Genomic DNA, 15,164 nt, shown 5'->3' with positions numbered 1-15,164 from the left:
AGAATTTGAGGTATGTGTCATTAATGGTTAATTCTTGAATTACTCCCGATCATAGGATCATCATGGGGATGATGATTGATCTAGATAGACTGGTGCACAGATCACTTCCTTCGGACAGATGAGTCTCGAGTCTGCAGTGTAGAGACATTAGAGTGAGAGTGCAGATGATTGTTAAAGAATAACTGATATTGAGCATGACCAATACGAGAATCTACTAGGATGGCTGACCATTTGTCAGTGACTTACTCAAAGCTGCAGTGATTAGATAATTCTTTGATCTGAGGTGCCTCGACTGTTCACAATGAGATTGTTGTAATTTGACTGCACAATCACTTGATTATCTAGTCATTTGGAATCTTGCGATGTATGTTGACTACAATAGATCCGTTGTAGAAATAAGATGTACACCAAGATGAAATCTATCGATCTTGATAGACAGAGAAAGATTCTATGCAGTTCATGAGACTTGAGTCCCAAAATCCATGGTCATGGTAAGTGAATGATGGAAAAAAAATTTTATAAAATTTCACGTGGACTCGAGTCAATTGAATCTGACATATGACGGACGAACGGATTTGACGAGTTATCCTTGACCTGCATCCTATCAGGACTCACGACAAAAGAACCGAACTACATGATAACTGCACCTAGAGGTTCAATCAAGGTATGCTGAATCGGTACCGCCAGTCGTTTCGACCGGCCAGCGGTACGGTTCGATATGGTTTCATACCGTACCGAACCGACGACCCAAATCGAAAGAAAAAAAGAGAGAAATAGAGAGAAAAAAAGAGGAAGAAAAAAAAAGAGGGAGGGCAAGGAACCGGCGGGGCCGCCGGACGGCCTCCGACTGGCCGCCGTGGCCACCAAAGGGCGCAGTCCACGCGCACGGGGCTGCAGGCGTGAAGCAGGGGCATCGTCCCTGTTTCATAATTTTTTTTAAAAAACATGATTTTAAGTGAAGTCGGCAAACGATTTGCCGGCTTCATGATTTTTTTTAAAAAAAAAATTCTTAAGTCGGCAACCCAGTTGCCGACTTCATAAATTTAAAACAAAAAAAAAATCGAAACAGACATCGTCTATTTCGAAAAAGAAGAAGGGGGTGGAGCCGCAGAGGGGCTCCGCCTGCTCGTCCACCCTCAGGCCATCGGCGTCGGCTCGCCGGCCATCGGGAGCCTCGCAACGGAGGCACCGTCTGTCCGGTAGGTTCTCCGCCCCCCCTCCGAGCGCTCTCTCTCTCTTTCTTGCTCTCTTGAAAGCCCTATCGGGTGATATGGGGCTCGAAAGCCCTCCGACGGCCGCAGCCGGCCTCCGACGGCTCCCACCTCCCTCCCTCCCCTCCTCTCTCTCTCTTTCTCACTTTTCATTCTTTTTTCTTCGGTACCGCCGGTGTACCGATTTTACCGATCGAATCGTGCCGGTTCTCTGCCGGTTCGTTACGAGACGGGATGTACCGGTCGGTTCGATACGGTATGGCAAACCTTGGGTTCAATACTTTTATTCTGCTGGATTGCCACCACATCTGCTAGGTATTATTGATGGATTGTGAGACTCATCGGGTGTCATCTTGATAATCGATGACCCTCGAAGGACAGAATTGAAATTGTTCCAATTCATCGAAAAGAGTTTCGATGACATTGTGATAGAGATCACAATATATCTCACTACCAGATAAAATAGAACCTACGGGATCACAGACAAAAGAGATTCTTGTCTGATCAGATGGCTGATGGACGATTACGAATCATTGAAGGATAAAATCATCAATGTGATTGATGATTAACCTTATGCAAAAATTATAATAAAATAATTTGCTAATGGTTAGTAAATTATTGGAGGATTAATTAGTAATTTGATTGTTAATTGGCTCAATTTGATTGAGCAAAGAGGTTTAGATCAAGTCTAGTTGAATTGGATTCAATTAGATTTGACCTAATTAGATTATAAGATAACCTAATCGCTGAAGGAGACTAAGTCCTGATTTGATTAGGACTTGGGCTCAATTAATTCTTCACTTGATTAGGATTTAATTGAGGATTTTAAGTATCTAATTTGATTGGGTTCAATCATCTAATTGGCCCTAACCAAATAGGATTTAGATTGGATCAAATTGATGAATTAAAAAGTTCAATTGGATTGGACTTCATCCCTAGCGCCAACTACCCAAGCCACCACGTTATTCCTCACGCAAATCTAGTTTTTGCGTGAGGATTTGCGCACCTAAGTATTCTCGCCCCCTCTTATCCATTTTAGTTATGGATCAAATTTTATTCAAAATCGAATTCAAATTTGATTTGAATCAGAGTTTGAATGACCGATAAGGGTTTATCCTTATCTTGGATTAGTTGGTTCTCATCCAAACAACCATGGACGCCAACCATATGACCCCCTCTTTTTTGTGCGACGGGTGGTTGTTAGTTTTCACCGTGAGAAAGGTTTTCACGATGAAAATTTCTGAGAGGGGCATGGTTTTCCTAAGAGGGGCCGTGAGACATCTTGTGGTGTGGTGAGAGATCTAGGGTTTCTAGATCTAAAGGTTTATTAGAAGAGAGAAAAGAGAGAAAAAGAATTTTCTCCCCTTCCCTTCTTCTACCACTTCTTTCTCCTAAGAGCGTCTTTCTTCATCTCTGGAGGAGTCCGAGAGATCCGAAGAAGACAACGGATCAGCCATCAAGAGGAAAGTCTGCAAGGGAGCTAGCATCCCGGTGACATTGACAACCTCTAATCGGGCAAAGCACCTCGTATGAATATCCGTAGAGATCGGACACGTATGCGGCTCGATAAGGACCTCATCAGATTATCCGGATCATCGATCACGGTGGATTGCTACCCACGCAAAGGTATCGAGATTGGATCTCAGTTCTTTATTTTATTCTTATTAAAATCTATTTTAATCTTAGTATTGCAAGCATGTAAACGATCCTGTGTTAAGTAGATTAGATCTACATTATGCTATTAAGTACATTAAACGGTTTATCTAGATTAGAAATTTTATTTGCTATGTTCTGATTTTTAAGTGTTAAAAATCTGCATACAATAATTTCTGCATGCATGACATCGGATGTGCGACATCCTTCACGTTAGGGCAGAAATGGGTTGGGTCAGGTTCCAGTTGGATCAACTTGGTATAATAACATATAAGACTTTGATCCATATACCCAAACCAACACATCTAACCTACGACTGCATGACCCATATCCAAATTCCAACTGACAGCCTTGATTTGCCATTCAAAATGTGGTGAGCTGAACAACTACTACTAAGAAAGCCCATCCAATTTTAAGATTTTTTACCTTGAGGCAATGGCCCACCCAAGCCAACCCAAAAAGACTCTACCCTTATGACCCAAGTTTAGGCTTTGACCATACCAACCCATTTATAGTCGAAGTAAAAAATTTTGATCAATACCTTACCAAGTCAAAATGACCCTATCACAAACTTGGACCAAACAGGATTAGGTCCCATCAGTTTTTGCTACCTGTAACTGATGTTGCTTTCACCCTTTTGAATTGGGCACTGGCATAGTATATATCTGTTTGTACCATGCCAGCAAGTTCCTGTAAACACTTAATTGTCATCAATGTTAGGGTACAAATGGGCTGGGTCAGGTTTGAGCTAAATCAACTTAGTACAATAACATATAAGACCTTGATCCATACCCAAACCGACCCATCTAACCTACAACTACATGACCCATATCCAAATAGGACCAACCTAACCCAACTGACATCCTTGATTGGCCACTCAATATGTGGAACAACTACTACTGAGAAAGCCCATTCAATTTTAAGATTTTTTACCTTGAGGCAATGGCCCACCCAAGCCAACCCAAAAAAGCTCTACCATTATGACCCAAGTTAAGGCTCTGACTGTACCAACCCATTTATAGTTCAAGCAAAAAAATTTCGATCAATAACTTACCAAGTCAAAATACCCTATCACCAACTCGGACCAAATAGGATTAGGTTCCATCAATTTTTGCCAGCTGCAACTGATGTTGCTTTCATCCTTTTGTAACATAGCAATATATAGTGATGACAAATAACATTGTCTAGTTCCTTACACAGAATCAACTAATAAGCCACCATGGCCCATATAACATATATTTTACACCATTAAGTTCTCATAGACATTGACCTAATGAATTCTAGGGAATCAAAAAATTTAGCATGCAAACTGCATACCTTGAATGTTTTTCACTTAATTGTGTAAGGTAATTGCTCTTCATGACATCAGAATCCTTATATGCCTCTCTGATTGAAGGGCACGACAAAAATGATGGAGGGCATTGACTTTTCAGTACATCCAATAGTATAATTCTTCTTCCTCCCTCAATGTAAGTTAGAGGGACCAACTTAAGCATCTCCAAAAGCAACTTCACTATTTTCTTTTCAGGAACTTCAGCTGATACCACGAGCAGGGAAATGTAAAATATCAGTCAAAATTCAAATAAAGACACATGTAACAAACATTACATAGCTTATAGCACAACATTACTATAACAGTATTTTGAAACAATGAACATATCAGCTGAAATAAAAACTGATTAACGATTCAATTTTCACATATGGTTATGAACAAAAAAAAGGGTCACCAAGATGAGCCTAAAAGCAAGCTGCCAAGATTTCTGAGACAAATCCTAAATGGAGATCTTCAAATGAAATTTTTCCTTCCAAAATATAATGATGATAGAAAATAAAATTAGAAAACCTAATTAACAGCTACATATTTTTTTCATCGACTAGTGTAAAAGGTAAGTCCAAGATTTACTTTTCAGACAGTATTACATCTTACATATTAGAACACTGAACGATTCCATACTTTAATTATGATTAACAAGATTTCTACCATATATGTACAATTGATAAATCCTGTAATGAAGAATAACTATTCAGACTGCAGTTCCATCTTTTCTCAGTATCTGAAATGTAACAAATATATGTACCAAAAGATTAACATCAAATCAGCTTCACAAAAGAGTTCTAATTTGGCAAGAATATAATTTTATTCATTTCATCCAAAATCTGAAGCACATTCATTTTCATTTATAAAGGCTGTTTCACCTTAAATCTTGATTTCTAGGACTCTTTTGGTTCGCAGGGATTGGAGGGAGGAAAATGTAATTACTAGGAAGTGATTCCTAGGAAGTGATTCCTAGGAAGTAGAAATAACACCTCCTGTCTGGTTGGAGTTTAGAAAGGAGATAGATTGGAAAAAGGTCTTCCTATGGGAATATAATTCCAATGTTTCATGGGAAAGAAAAACCCATAGGGGAGGTGGGTCTTTGGAATTCCCATAGGATGGGAATTAGAGGCCCTTTTATCTCCCAAAAATATCCCTTTAATGCTGTCCTTTTATATTATATTATTATTTATAAATATCAATATTATATTATATTAATATTGATATTAATATTTATGTAAATATAATATTTTTATTTATTTTTGATATAATATTTATATTAATACATATTACTATATATTAATATTATATTAATATAATATTATAATATATATTAGTATTATATTAATATAATAAATTTTTATGAAAGAATATTATATTATACTATATTAATATATATTTATATTAATATAAATATTATACTAATACTTAAAGTTTGGGAGCACAAAGATATCGTCTTATATCTATTACAAGTATAATAGGTATTTTACACAATTTTTTCAAGAAAGTGGATGCTCAATCAAATATAAATCACTCTGAAATAAGACACTTTTCCATAATCAACCAAATATGCCAAAACCATTTTTCCAGGCATCATATTTTCAGGAATAACATTCCGAAGAAGAAAAGTTCTTTCCGCAAAACAAAAGACTCCCTAATAGCTCAAAAGCTTGTTTTACAAAGAATGTTCCAGCCAATTTACCTAAGATTATTTGAAAGAGAGGATATCAAGGATCTCAAATTTTATTTATGATATTGGTGGGTAACACTTGTCGGTGAACTTATTGCATGTATCACCATGACATGGAGGTAGGGTTTAATGCCTACAACATAAGCATCTTAGATACCTAAATCTATTCAATCCTTCTTGACGAGGACAGTTGTTTTAGTTTCAACTTTCGGCAAGAATAATGCTACTTTTGGCTTGTTGGGTTGCTTCATTCCACCGATTTAATAATCTAATTCACAAATACCAACTTGACTCAGCAACTTAAAGAAAGAACCAATTTAATAAGAAGAGGCAGAGTTAGATTGATGAAATCTAAATTTCAATACAAGTTTCGGACATAGGGAGACTTCCCCCTCTATTTATAGGGATCTCTTACTAGCTCACCAAGGATAACACGTGGCCAAATTTGATAGTTTAAGCTCAAAAGGGATTTTAAGCTGCAAAAAGTAGTGCTGCTAAGGTTACAGAATTTGAACCCATATCGAAATTCATGTAATTGATGCCCAAACATACTTAGTAACTTAGTATTTAATCTTACTGACTGTTTGACCCCTACAGCTAACTAAAATAAAATTTCCTAGAGGTTTAAACAAGCAAAACTCATAAGTTCACATTTGTATAACCAATATATGGACAACCGATCAAATTATTAATGAAATCACTAATGAAATTTTATTTTGACTCAAACACCTATTTTCATTTTTTTTCAGAAAACAGATTTTTTCTTTTCTTTAAAGTTGAACTGACTGAAAGACTAATAGCATCACCAGGCATGGTGATGTAGATTAAGTTTAAATCCCATTCAGAATTATTTACTTTTAATGTTTGGATTTTGCTTTCAGTTAGATTGGTAGCTTCTCAAGTCTTTTGGGGATAATTTACATATTTAATATATATTTATAATTTTTTAACCGATTTCCAGAGCTATCTTAGTAGGCATACATGTCCCAGCTTAGATCTAGGTCGGGATAGGAGAGATCTGTAAGTCACCATAATTACGTTTCAAAGTGATCTTGATGTCTTTCTTTGTTTGATTAAATGTAATATAGATTTTACTAATTTTAGAAGTTCTTCTTCATTCTTTGTTAGGGAAATGAGTAGTCTTGAGGTAATGAAGTTCTAGTTTGATCAGAAGGAATGATCTGAGTGTCTCTAGCATGGGGAATGTTAGCTTCTGGCTGGTACGGCAAGCTAACTTGTAATGCCATGACAAAACAATGGAAAAATGGACTGAATATCCTTTTTTAACTTAAAAAACTGGAAGGAAAAAAAAAAGATACTTCTTAGATGCTAACCTATGCTGGATACAAGACTGGTCTGCAATGGTACATGCCAAATGGCACAGACTAATAGGGCCAGCCCTTAAAACCATGATCAAGATTCCTATTCTGAGTGCAACCATGTAAGAATCCTATCTTCACCATTGTTACGCTGGGAGTCCTTTTAGAATTAGAACATATTGTTTTGGAATTGTCCAAGGGTCTAGAAGCCCAAGAAGCCTAAAGACTTTGCATGATCATTCTTGTCTCTCTTCTCTCTCAAGTTGCTTTTCTTCCTCTCTTCCTTCCCCTTGCCTTCTCTTTTACCTCCCCACTTGCCTCATTGTTTACCAGTATTTGCTGTTTAAGAAGAGAATCCTCACCATGTTACAAATTTTATTGCTACTCTAGCTTTACGAATTTGCATCGGAAGTTTTCCAAGACTAAAATTCTATGGCTTAGCCTTCTTTGGTAAACCATCTATACAAATACATTAAAAGAGAAGCCAATGGTCTCCCAAAGTGACAAGTGTCACACATCCACAATACCACGTGTTACCAATATAAGATGCCACATGTCATACATCAAACGGCCCACAAAGTCCTCTCTTGCAGCTGAACCCCTTGCATTTAAAAAATGATGAAAAAATGTGCAGAGGCTTAAATGTAGTATTTTTAAAAAAAAAAGATACATGCTCTGAATCCACTTGCTTCGTGACAGAGACCTCTATTCAAGTGGATGGGAGACATGATCCAGACATTTATTGGAGGATGAGACTGCTTTAAACGGAAGAATCCCCAGATAGTTCCTCCTGAGTGACTTAGATAGGGAGTCAGGCCTGTTGGTGGCTCTACACTAATCGATAAAAGGGATTGCTCTGTCAGAGAAGCAGAAGATATGATCGGATGGGGGATAGTCAGTGAACAATCAGTGAGGGAGAGGGGGATTATAAATATCCAGCTAGCAGGCGTGTGTGGAAGATAGGATTTACTGGTGAGTATTTTTACTGTAGCTACAATTTTATGTGTAGATCTTTCTTTTTGTTTTGAACTCATCAGGCTATATGGGGTAGTTGCGGTAGGTGTGCTGCAGCCATCCGTTCCCCTTGGTGCATCATTTGAGAAAGGGAGGATTCCAGCCCAACTCGAGGTAAAGTTCATCTGTGTTTTGCCATCAGAGCTATGGGGGGTTGCTGCATTGTTTGGCAGCCCTGCTATTCTTGTGCTACATCATTTGGGAGATAGGGTCATGGTGATCAACATGGATATGCAGCCACTGTTGATCGCCATTCCGGAAGGTAGCTGCATACAGCGGCCACAGCGGTGCGAGGGAAAGAAAAAAAGAGAAGAGGGATCGGGATGGTTGCTGCTGAAGCTCAGTAGCCCCCAAGTCCCTTAGTTTGTTTGGATTTCGGGCTGGGGTTCAGATCCAATAAGATACTTTAGGGTTTCAGGTTCCAACCGAATGGTTCATGTTTCATTAATGAAGCTAACGAGTTCCGATCTGCAGATCCAAATATGAGGATCTGGGTTGTTGGATATTCGACTATCGGGTAATAGGTCATTGGATCTCGGATTTTGGGATTTCAAGTCTACAGATCCGGATATAAGGATCCGAGTTGTTGGATATTCAACTATCAGGTAATGGATTATTGGAATCTCGATTTTTGGGGTTTCGGATTTTGGGTAGTTGGGTTTTCGGGTAACGGGCTGACGGATTTTTGGATTTTGAGTTGTTTTCCATTCTGGTTAGCATAAATGGCTGGGTTAGGGTTAGGTTTGCCCGATAGGGTTCAAGTTAGCCCTAAGGATCAACAGTTGGGTTAGCCCTAAGGATCAGCGGATAGCCCCAAGATTCGGGTTAGGGTTGGGGTTGGCATTAGGGTTCGGGTTAGGGCTGGGGTTGGCATCAGGGATTGGTTTGGGTTACAGTTAGAGTTAGGATTTGGATGACGGAGGTGGATGACAGAGGTGGAGTAGGGTTAGGGTTACGATCAGTGCTAGGGTTTCGAGGGTTTTCGATTAGGAAGAACCAAGAATGATAAGGGTTCAGATTAGGGGGATCAGGATGGTGGTGGGGAGGGTGAGGATTGACGAAGAGGTTTGTATTTGGGTTTGGGTTAGGTTTTGGTGCACAGAGGATTAGGATTACTATTAGGGTTGGGGTCAGGGTTTCGATGATGGAGGTTGAGACGGTGGAGGGTTAGGGTTAGGGCTTGGATCGATAGGATGGTGGGAAGGGTTAAGATTAGCACCGGGGTTCGGGTTAGGGTTGGGGTTCGGTTCATGGATGGCTAGGGTTTCGGGTTAAGAGAGCTAGGTTCAAGGGTTTGATCCACGAAGGTGGGGATGGCGTTGGGTCGCAGAGGGTTTCGGTTTGAGTTAGGATCAATAGGACCATGGTGAGGGAGAGGACTGGGAGGAAATGATGAGAGATAACAAAAAAAAGAGGGGATCGAATCATGACCAGCCGAGTGTGAGAGGAAAAAAAAAACGACATAGAAAATGGTACCGGAGATGGACAACCTAGCAGCAAGCCAGCGCCAGCGAGAGACGGCGAGTGCTGATCTAATGCATAGCGGAGAGAACGACGGCTCCATAGCTAGATCCTCTTTGGTGTCCGTTCCGATGCGGTGAAGTCCACCCATAGCAGCGGGATCCGACCGACAAGAGATGCCCAGTGCTAATCCAATGCCGAAATAAGATGTAGAAGCGAGAAGAAGAAGGAGAATCAGAGAGAGATCGGGAGGCGAGGGGCGATGGGGGGGAGGACCGACGGAGTGGAAGAGCGGGAGAGGGGGGCTATTTAAAGGGGTGGGTGCATAGATTGGTTTATGCATTTGTCACACATAAAATCTCCATGCATTCCCTTGTTATGTGCACGTTTCCTAATAAGGTTATGTGGAAATTGTAGAAAAAAATTTAGTTGCCTTTTTTTTGGGTTAATTTATTGGAAAAAATTGATAATCCCTTTTGGGATAATATTTTTAAGAGTGTTATATAATATTGCCATAGATTAGTAAAAAAAATTTTTTTTTTTAAATTTATGTTTGTTAGCATAATAATTTAGATTTTTTTGGAATAATTTAAATATTTTTACATGTTTCAATATAGAATCCTAAATTTAATCTTAAAAATCTAAAAAAAATCTTTTTTGATGAATTAGGGTCATCTAATTAATACAATCCATTTTATTTTTTAATTTTCTAACATTTTTCACTCGCATATTATGAATGAAGATATTTTACATATTTACACATAAATTCTTAAAATTTATCTTAAAATACAATACATAGACCTAAAAATACAACCTTACATCTAATGTTACAATGGCATTTTTAAAAATCTATGTTGCTTAGCATAGATTATAATAATTTAAAAATATTTTTAAAATAAGATAATATATTATCTTTATTAAATAATTCTTTTTTAAATTGAGTGAGTTTATAATATAATTAATGCATCATCATGATTTTTCTCCATTTTGATTTTTATTGTATTGCAGAATTATCGCATTTGAATAATATTTCAAAATAACTTCTGTATACTCTTTTTTGCAGTTTGGGTAAAGAAGCCTTTGCGGATGAAGATTGATGATATATTCTTCGATTTTTAATCTGCACCAATCAAATCTCACCGTTTGTAACGATGTCGAATGTGTTATAGATGATGTATAAAATTGTTTATCATGACATCGGATAAGACTATTTATTTTGTATTGGAGGGCAGTATAGTTCTTACTAAAAATTATTATTTCTTTTAAATTATTATTATATTATTATCAAATTTTTTTTATTGTTGTTTAATTTCGGCCCGCCGCGTAGCGTGAGTAACTTACTAGTTAGAATTTAACATGCATCAGGGGTCAACTTTTATGCCAACCATGCTTCTATCTTTTCTAAGACCATGCTGCTGAAGATAAGCAGAAACAAAGGCAGCCACAGAACAGGCCATCAATAGAAGCACGCTTTCGTCAAGCTCTTAAGCCCCCTACCCCACTTTTGTATTGAAAAAGATACACAATATGCAGAAGCAAGATGCTAGTAAAATAGCATAAGCACACCATCTAAGAGATGTACAAGCAAGAATTCCAATGGCATGTATTTCACAATGAAGCAAGTAGCTATTTGAAATAAGGTGGGATTGCATTTAGATTCTTATCACAACAACAATTTACAATCTCCCCAAACAGCTTCTCCTGTTGATTCTTGTTTTTGATGATGGTGTAATGCCTAGGATCTATAAGCACATTTTCCAAAAATTATATTTCACAGACAGGGTGCAAATGAGCAAGCAACATCTACCCATGTGCTTTTTGAACTTTTCTCATGCCAGCAACATCACCACAACCCCACCCGTGAATGAGTGAGCAGCAGCTGCCATAAGGAAAGATAAAAGAATGGATAACAACTCCCCACATGCATCAGTTGTTAAGGAGTTATTAATCTTTAAGAATTTATGAATCAACAACTTGGAAGCATAATTCCATAGATATAGGATGACAATAATCCATATATCTACTGCATACCCACTAAAAAAGGGGAGAGGGGGAAGGAGGGATCTCTCATACATGATCTTACCAGAGGCATATGTGAAAAATATAAACAGAGCCACATACTGTAGTATCTTCCTTCGATCAAGAGGAAATTCCTTCCAAGTATCTAAAGCAATATAGCAAAAAAATAAAGAAAAAGAATGTCAAGACAAATGGAATAATTTAATATCTTCAAACATTTGGAAAAAAATTTCTCATATCCCATAAAAAATAGATTAATAAAAAAATGTTCTTTACCAAGTCGTGGAAGGATTTCTGACAGAGCATCATGGATGCAGGAACTACAGATATCGATGAATTTCTTATTGCACCGGACCTGCTCCAATGTGGCATGCAGAGGTGATTCCGACTGCAACAGTCTCTGGGAAAGAATAAATCTTGTTAAGCTTACGGTTGGTGTTGTACATGTGAATCATCCAAAGCAATATATCCCAGTAAATAAGGGAAAATGAACAAAAGAAGATAAGTTATAAACATTTACCTGGAACAAGCCAACCACCAGAAACTTCTGAAGTTGGCTTACCACTTGATCAAGGAAATCCAAATCCTCTGCTGTTATACCAAAGATATCAACTTCCAGTTTTACCTTATTTAACATCCTGCAAAAGAATAATGACAGAAAAATAAACATAAGAAACTAGCAACTTGCGAGAATATCACAAATGAAGATCAGAACTCATATAAAGAAACTGGACATAATTTATGATCTTTGTAGGGATAATAATAACAATAACAACAATAAAGATCAAACTTTGAAGTTTGAAATGTATCACAGAAAATAAGCTAAGCAGCAATCCTCGGTATCTTTGTCAGTTGCATGGCTTTTCCCCCAAGTCATATGAATAAAGTTTATCTGGACCAAGGTCTGGCAGACCAACCTGCATTGTACTGTACCAATAAGGTACTGGTATGATACTGAGGTTCAGTTCGTCATAGGAGCCAAACTGGTCTGTACCAGTCCAAACAGAGCAATTGCCCACCCCATACCCCCAATGCCAACCCATTCCACCCAATTTTGGGCGGTAACCTAGGAGTGAGAAAAGTATCAAAAACCTATCTTAGTATAAGGTACATCCCGTACCAAATTGGTAACATACAGCTACGGTTCTTTTCTCGGTACTAGTTTTGTGAACCTTGATCCGAAGTATTGACAGTTCTGCACAATAGAATGCTGTGGTGGGTCATCAACTCATAAATGGGTCAAGTTTCGACATCAAATTTGTATTGTTGGATACTCAATATGGAGTGAACTGATCACTTTCTATTCACTTCCTATATAGAGAAAAAAAAAGTCAGGATTCATTTATCTTGCTTCCATATGGACAGCAGATTGAAATTTAGCATTAATAGGAGGAATTTGTATAAGTTGCGTCAATGTCAAACATGGGGTATTCATCTTTGGAACTTAACTCCTTAATCTGTTATGACTGATATGATACTCCAACAACCAAAAGAAAAAAGCTGTGCCATGGTATATTATAGTTTGTTCTTGTAGATTGTCAAGAATATGACTGTGTTCTGTCACTTTTCTTGGAAAACTCTATATTCTGCAAAAAGAGGACTAAATTACTGAGAAATGCCTATCCCAATAAAATTTAGTTGCACCAAAAATAAGTAAAATAGATATAAATTGTACCCTGATGAACAAAGGCTTCCTAGAAACAGACAAACACGTAAATGAAATATTCTTATATTCCAACACGAATAACATTTGGAATTCATATCACCAAAATAAAAGCTAAATATCTCACCTTGCAAAGAGAGATAGATGAGTTTTTATGTGGCTATTCTGCTTTATGATTTCATCTAAGACAATAAACATGGCCAGCCCATCGCCTAGAGCTTCAAAGGCAGTTCTGAGCGTAAAATTCTTGACAGAATTTAGCGGCCGAAGGATGTTCTTATCATGAAGGGAGTAAATGGAATTGAGCTGCTTGACCAAATTCCCCAAGACAGCAGTCATTCGACTTGTAGTCTCATACAATTCCATGAACAAAGAAAGCGATTCACCAAATGCCTTCTGTGGCTCGCCTTCAACAAGCACTTCCTGTGGGCTCGATCGATGGCCGAACAAGAGCAACTGCCTATACAACTTTTTTGATGCCTAAAAGAGAATTCACGTCAAAATTAGCATCTAAAAGAAGAGGATAGTGTTTTTTTAAGAAAAAGGGACCTATACAAATTTTTGAAACCAAGGTGAAAATTCACATCGAATTTTTATCATCTAAAGAAGAGAAGAGGGTAAAAAGAAGTCAGTTTTTGGGATCCACACAATTTTTTCGAAGACTAGAAAAGAATTCACATCAAATATAGCTTTTCAAAGAAGAGATGAGGGTACAATAAGCATATTTTTTGGATCGTTTCTGGGGAACGGGAAAGAGAAGGGCCTCACCGATCGGTGGAGTCGGGAGATCTCGATGCAGTCATAAGAGAGGACCATGATGAGCTTGGAGATGGCGACGTTGTCGGACTCGAGGAGGGCGGAGAGATCGGAGTGCTCGAGGGGCTCGACGTGGAGGCGGACCGGATCGGAGCTCGAGGAGCTGGGTGGAGGGGCGGCGGGGGAAGGGCATGCGAAGGGATCGCCACGGAGGTTGGAGAGGAGTTCGTGGCTTCGGAACCGCCATTCGTCGACGAGTTGCCGGAGCTTCTCCTCCTGTTCTAAAAGTTCTGTTCGGAGGGAGAAGAAAGGAGAGACGGAGAGTTACAAAACAGAGAGAACGGAGGGGGGAAGAGAGAAAGAGAGAGAAGGGGGAAGAGGGAGAGGAGGAGGCTTACGAGAAGCCATGGCGGTCGGGGCATGGAAAGCTTTGGGGGAGGATTGACAGGCATTCGTTTGCGCCTTTGCGGAAGCAGCAGGTAGCATCCGTGCCTCCGTGTAGGGGTGAGCATGGTCCAGTTTGTACCGGTTTTATATTCAAATCTAAATCAAACCAGTCCCAAATGATTTGGCAGTTTTAGAAAACAAATGGATCAATAAAAAATTAAAATTAAATCAAATAAATATGATATAAACGATCTGATTTAATTTAATTTATCGATTTATATTATTATTATTATTATTTTATAATTCATGAAGATTTATTTTCTTTTCATACGAGAGTATCATCAAAAAAATTTATCAAGTAAAATAATTTAAATTGACATAAAATATTATCACTCAACAAAATAAAATTCTTAAATAAACACGGTCATTAAGAATTAAGATAAAAATCTCCAACATATTACAAAAAAAATAAATAATTCAGTAAATAAGTCACTTAGGATTTAAGATTAATTAATATAAAATCAAATTGATAAACAACACCATAAATCCAGAATTATTTTCTAAAATATTAGTACTCTAACATAAATAATATTTTAATCAAAATGATGTCATTTTATTAAAGTCGGTCTGGTTCGATTTGAGACCTGAACCAATCCAAACTTTTTTTTTATATGTC

General features: G+C 37.9%; 1 protein-coding gene across 1 annotated transcript in view; it reads right to left on the bottom strand.

The window, feature by feature from the left end:
* The window catches only part of LOC105054791 (uncharacterized), a 65,854-nt gene extending 51,239 nt beyond the window's left edge, over positions 1-14,615 (bottom strand). Inside the window, exons 1-7 of the mRNA XM_010936385.3 lie at positions 14,500-14,615; positions 14,114-14,391; positions 13,473-13,825; positions 12,203-12,320; positions 11,959-12,082; positions 11,747-11,827; positions 4,182-4,401 (exon numbers count right to left, since the gene is read on the bottom strand). Coding sequence (XP_010934687.1) covers positions 4,182-4,401; positions 11,747-11,827; positions 11,959-12,082; positions 12,203-12,320; positions 13,473-13,825; positions 14,114-14,391; positions 14,500-14,587 — 1,262 coding nt within the window. The 5' untranslated portion in view covers positions 14,588-14,615. The remainder of the gene's footprint in view (positions 1-4,181; positions 4,402-11,746; positions 11,828-11,958; positions 12,083-12,202; positions 12,321-13,472; positions 13,826-14,113; positions 14,392-14,499) is intronic.
* Positions 14,616-15,164: the final 549 nt, after the last annotated feature.

Source organism: Elaeis guineensis, chromosome 12 (assembly GCF_000442705.2).
Source record: "Elaeis guineensis isolate ETL-2024a chromosome 12, EG11, whole genome shotgun sequence".
Taxonomy (NCBI): Eukaryota; Viridiplantae; Streptophyta; class Magnoliopsida; order Arecales; family Arecaceae; genus Elaeis; species Elaeis guineensis.
Note: the sequence above shows the minus strand (reverse complement) of the source record. Positions and strands in the feature narration are given on the sequence as shown.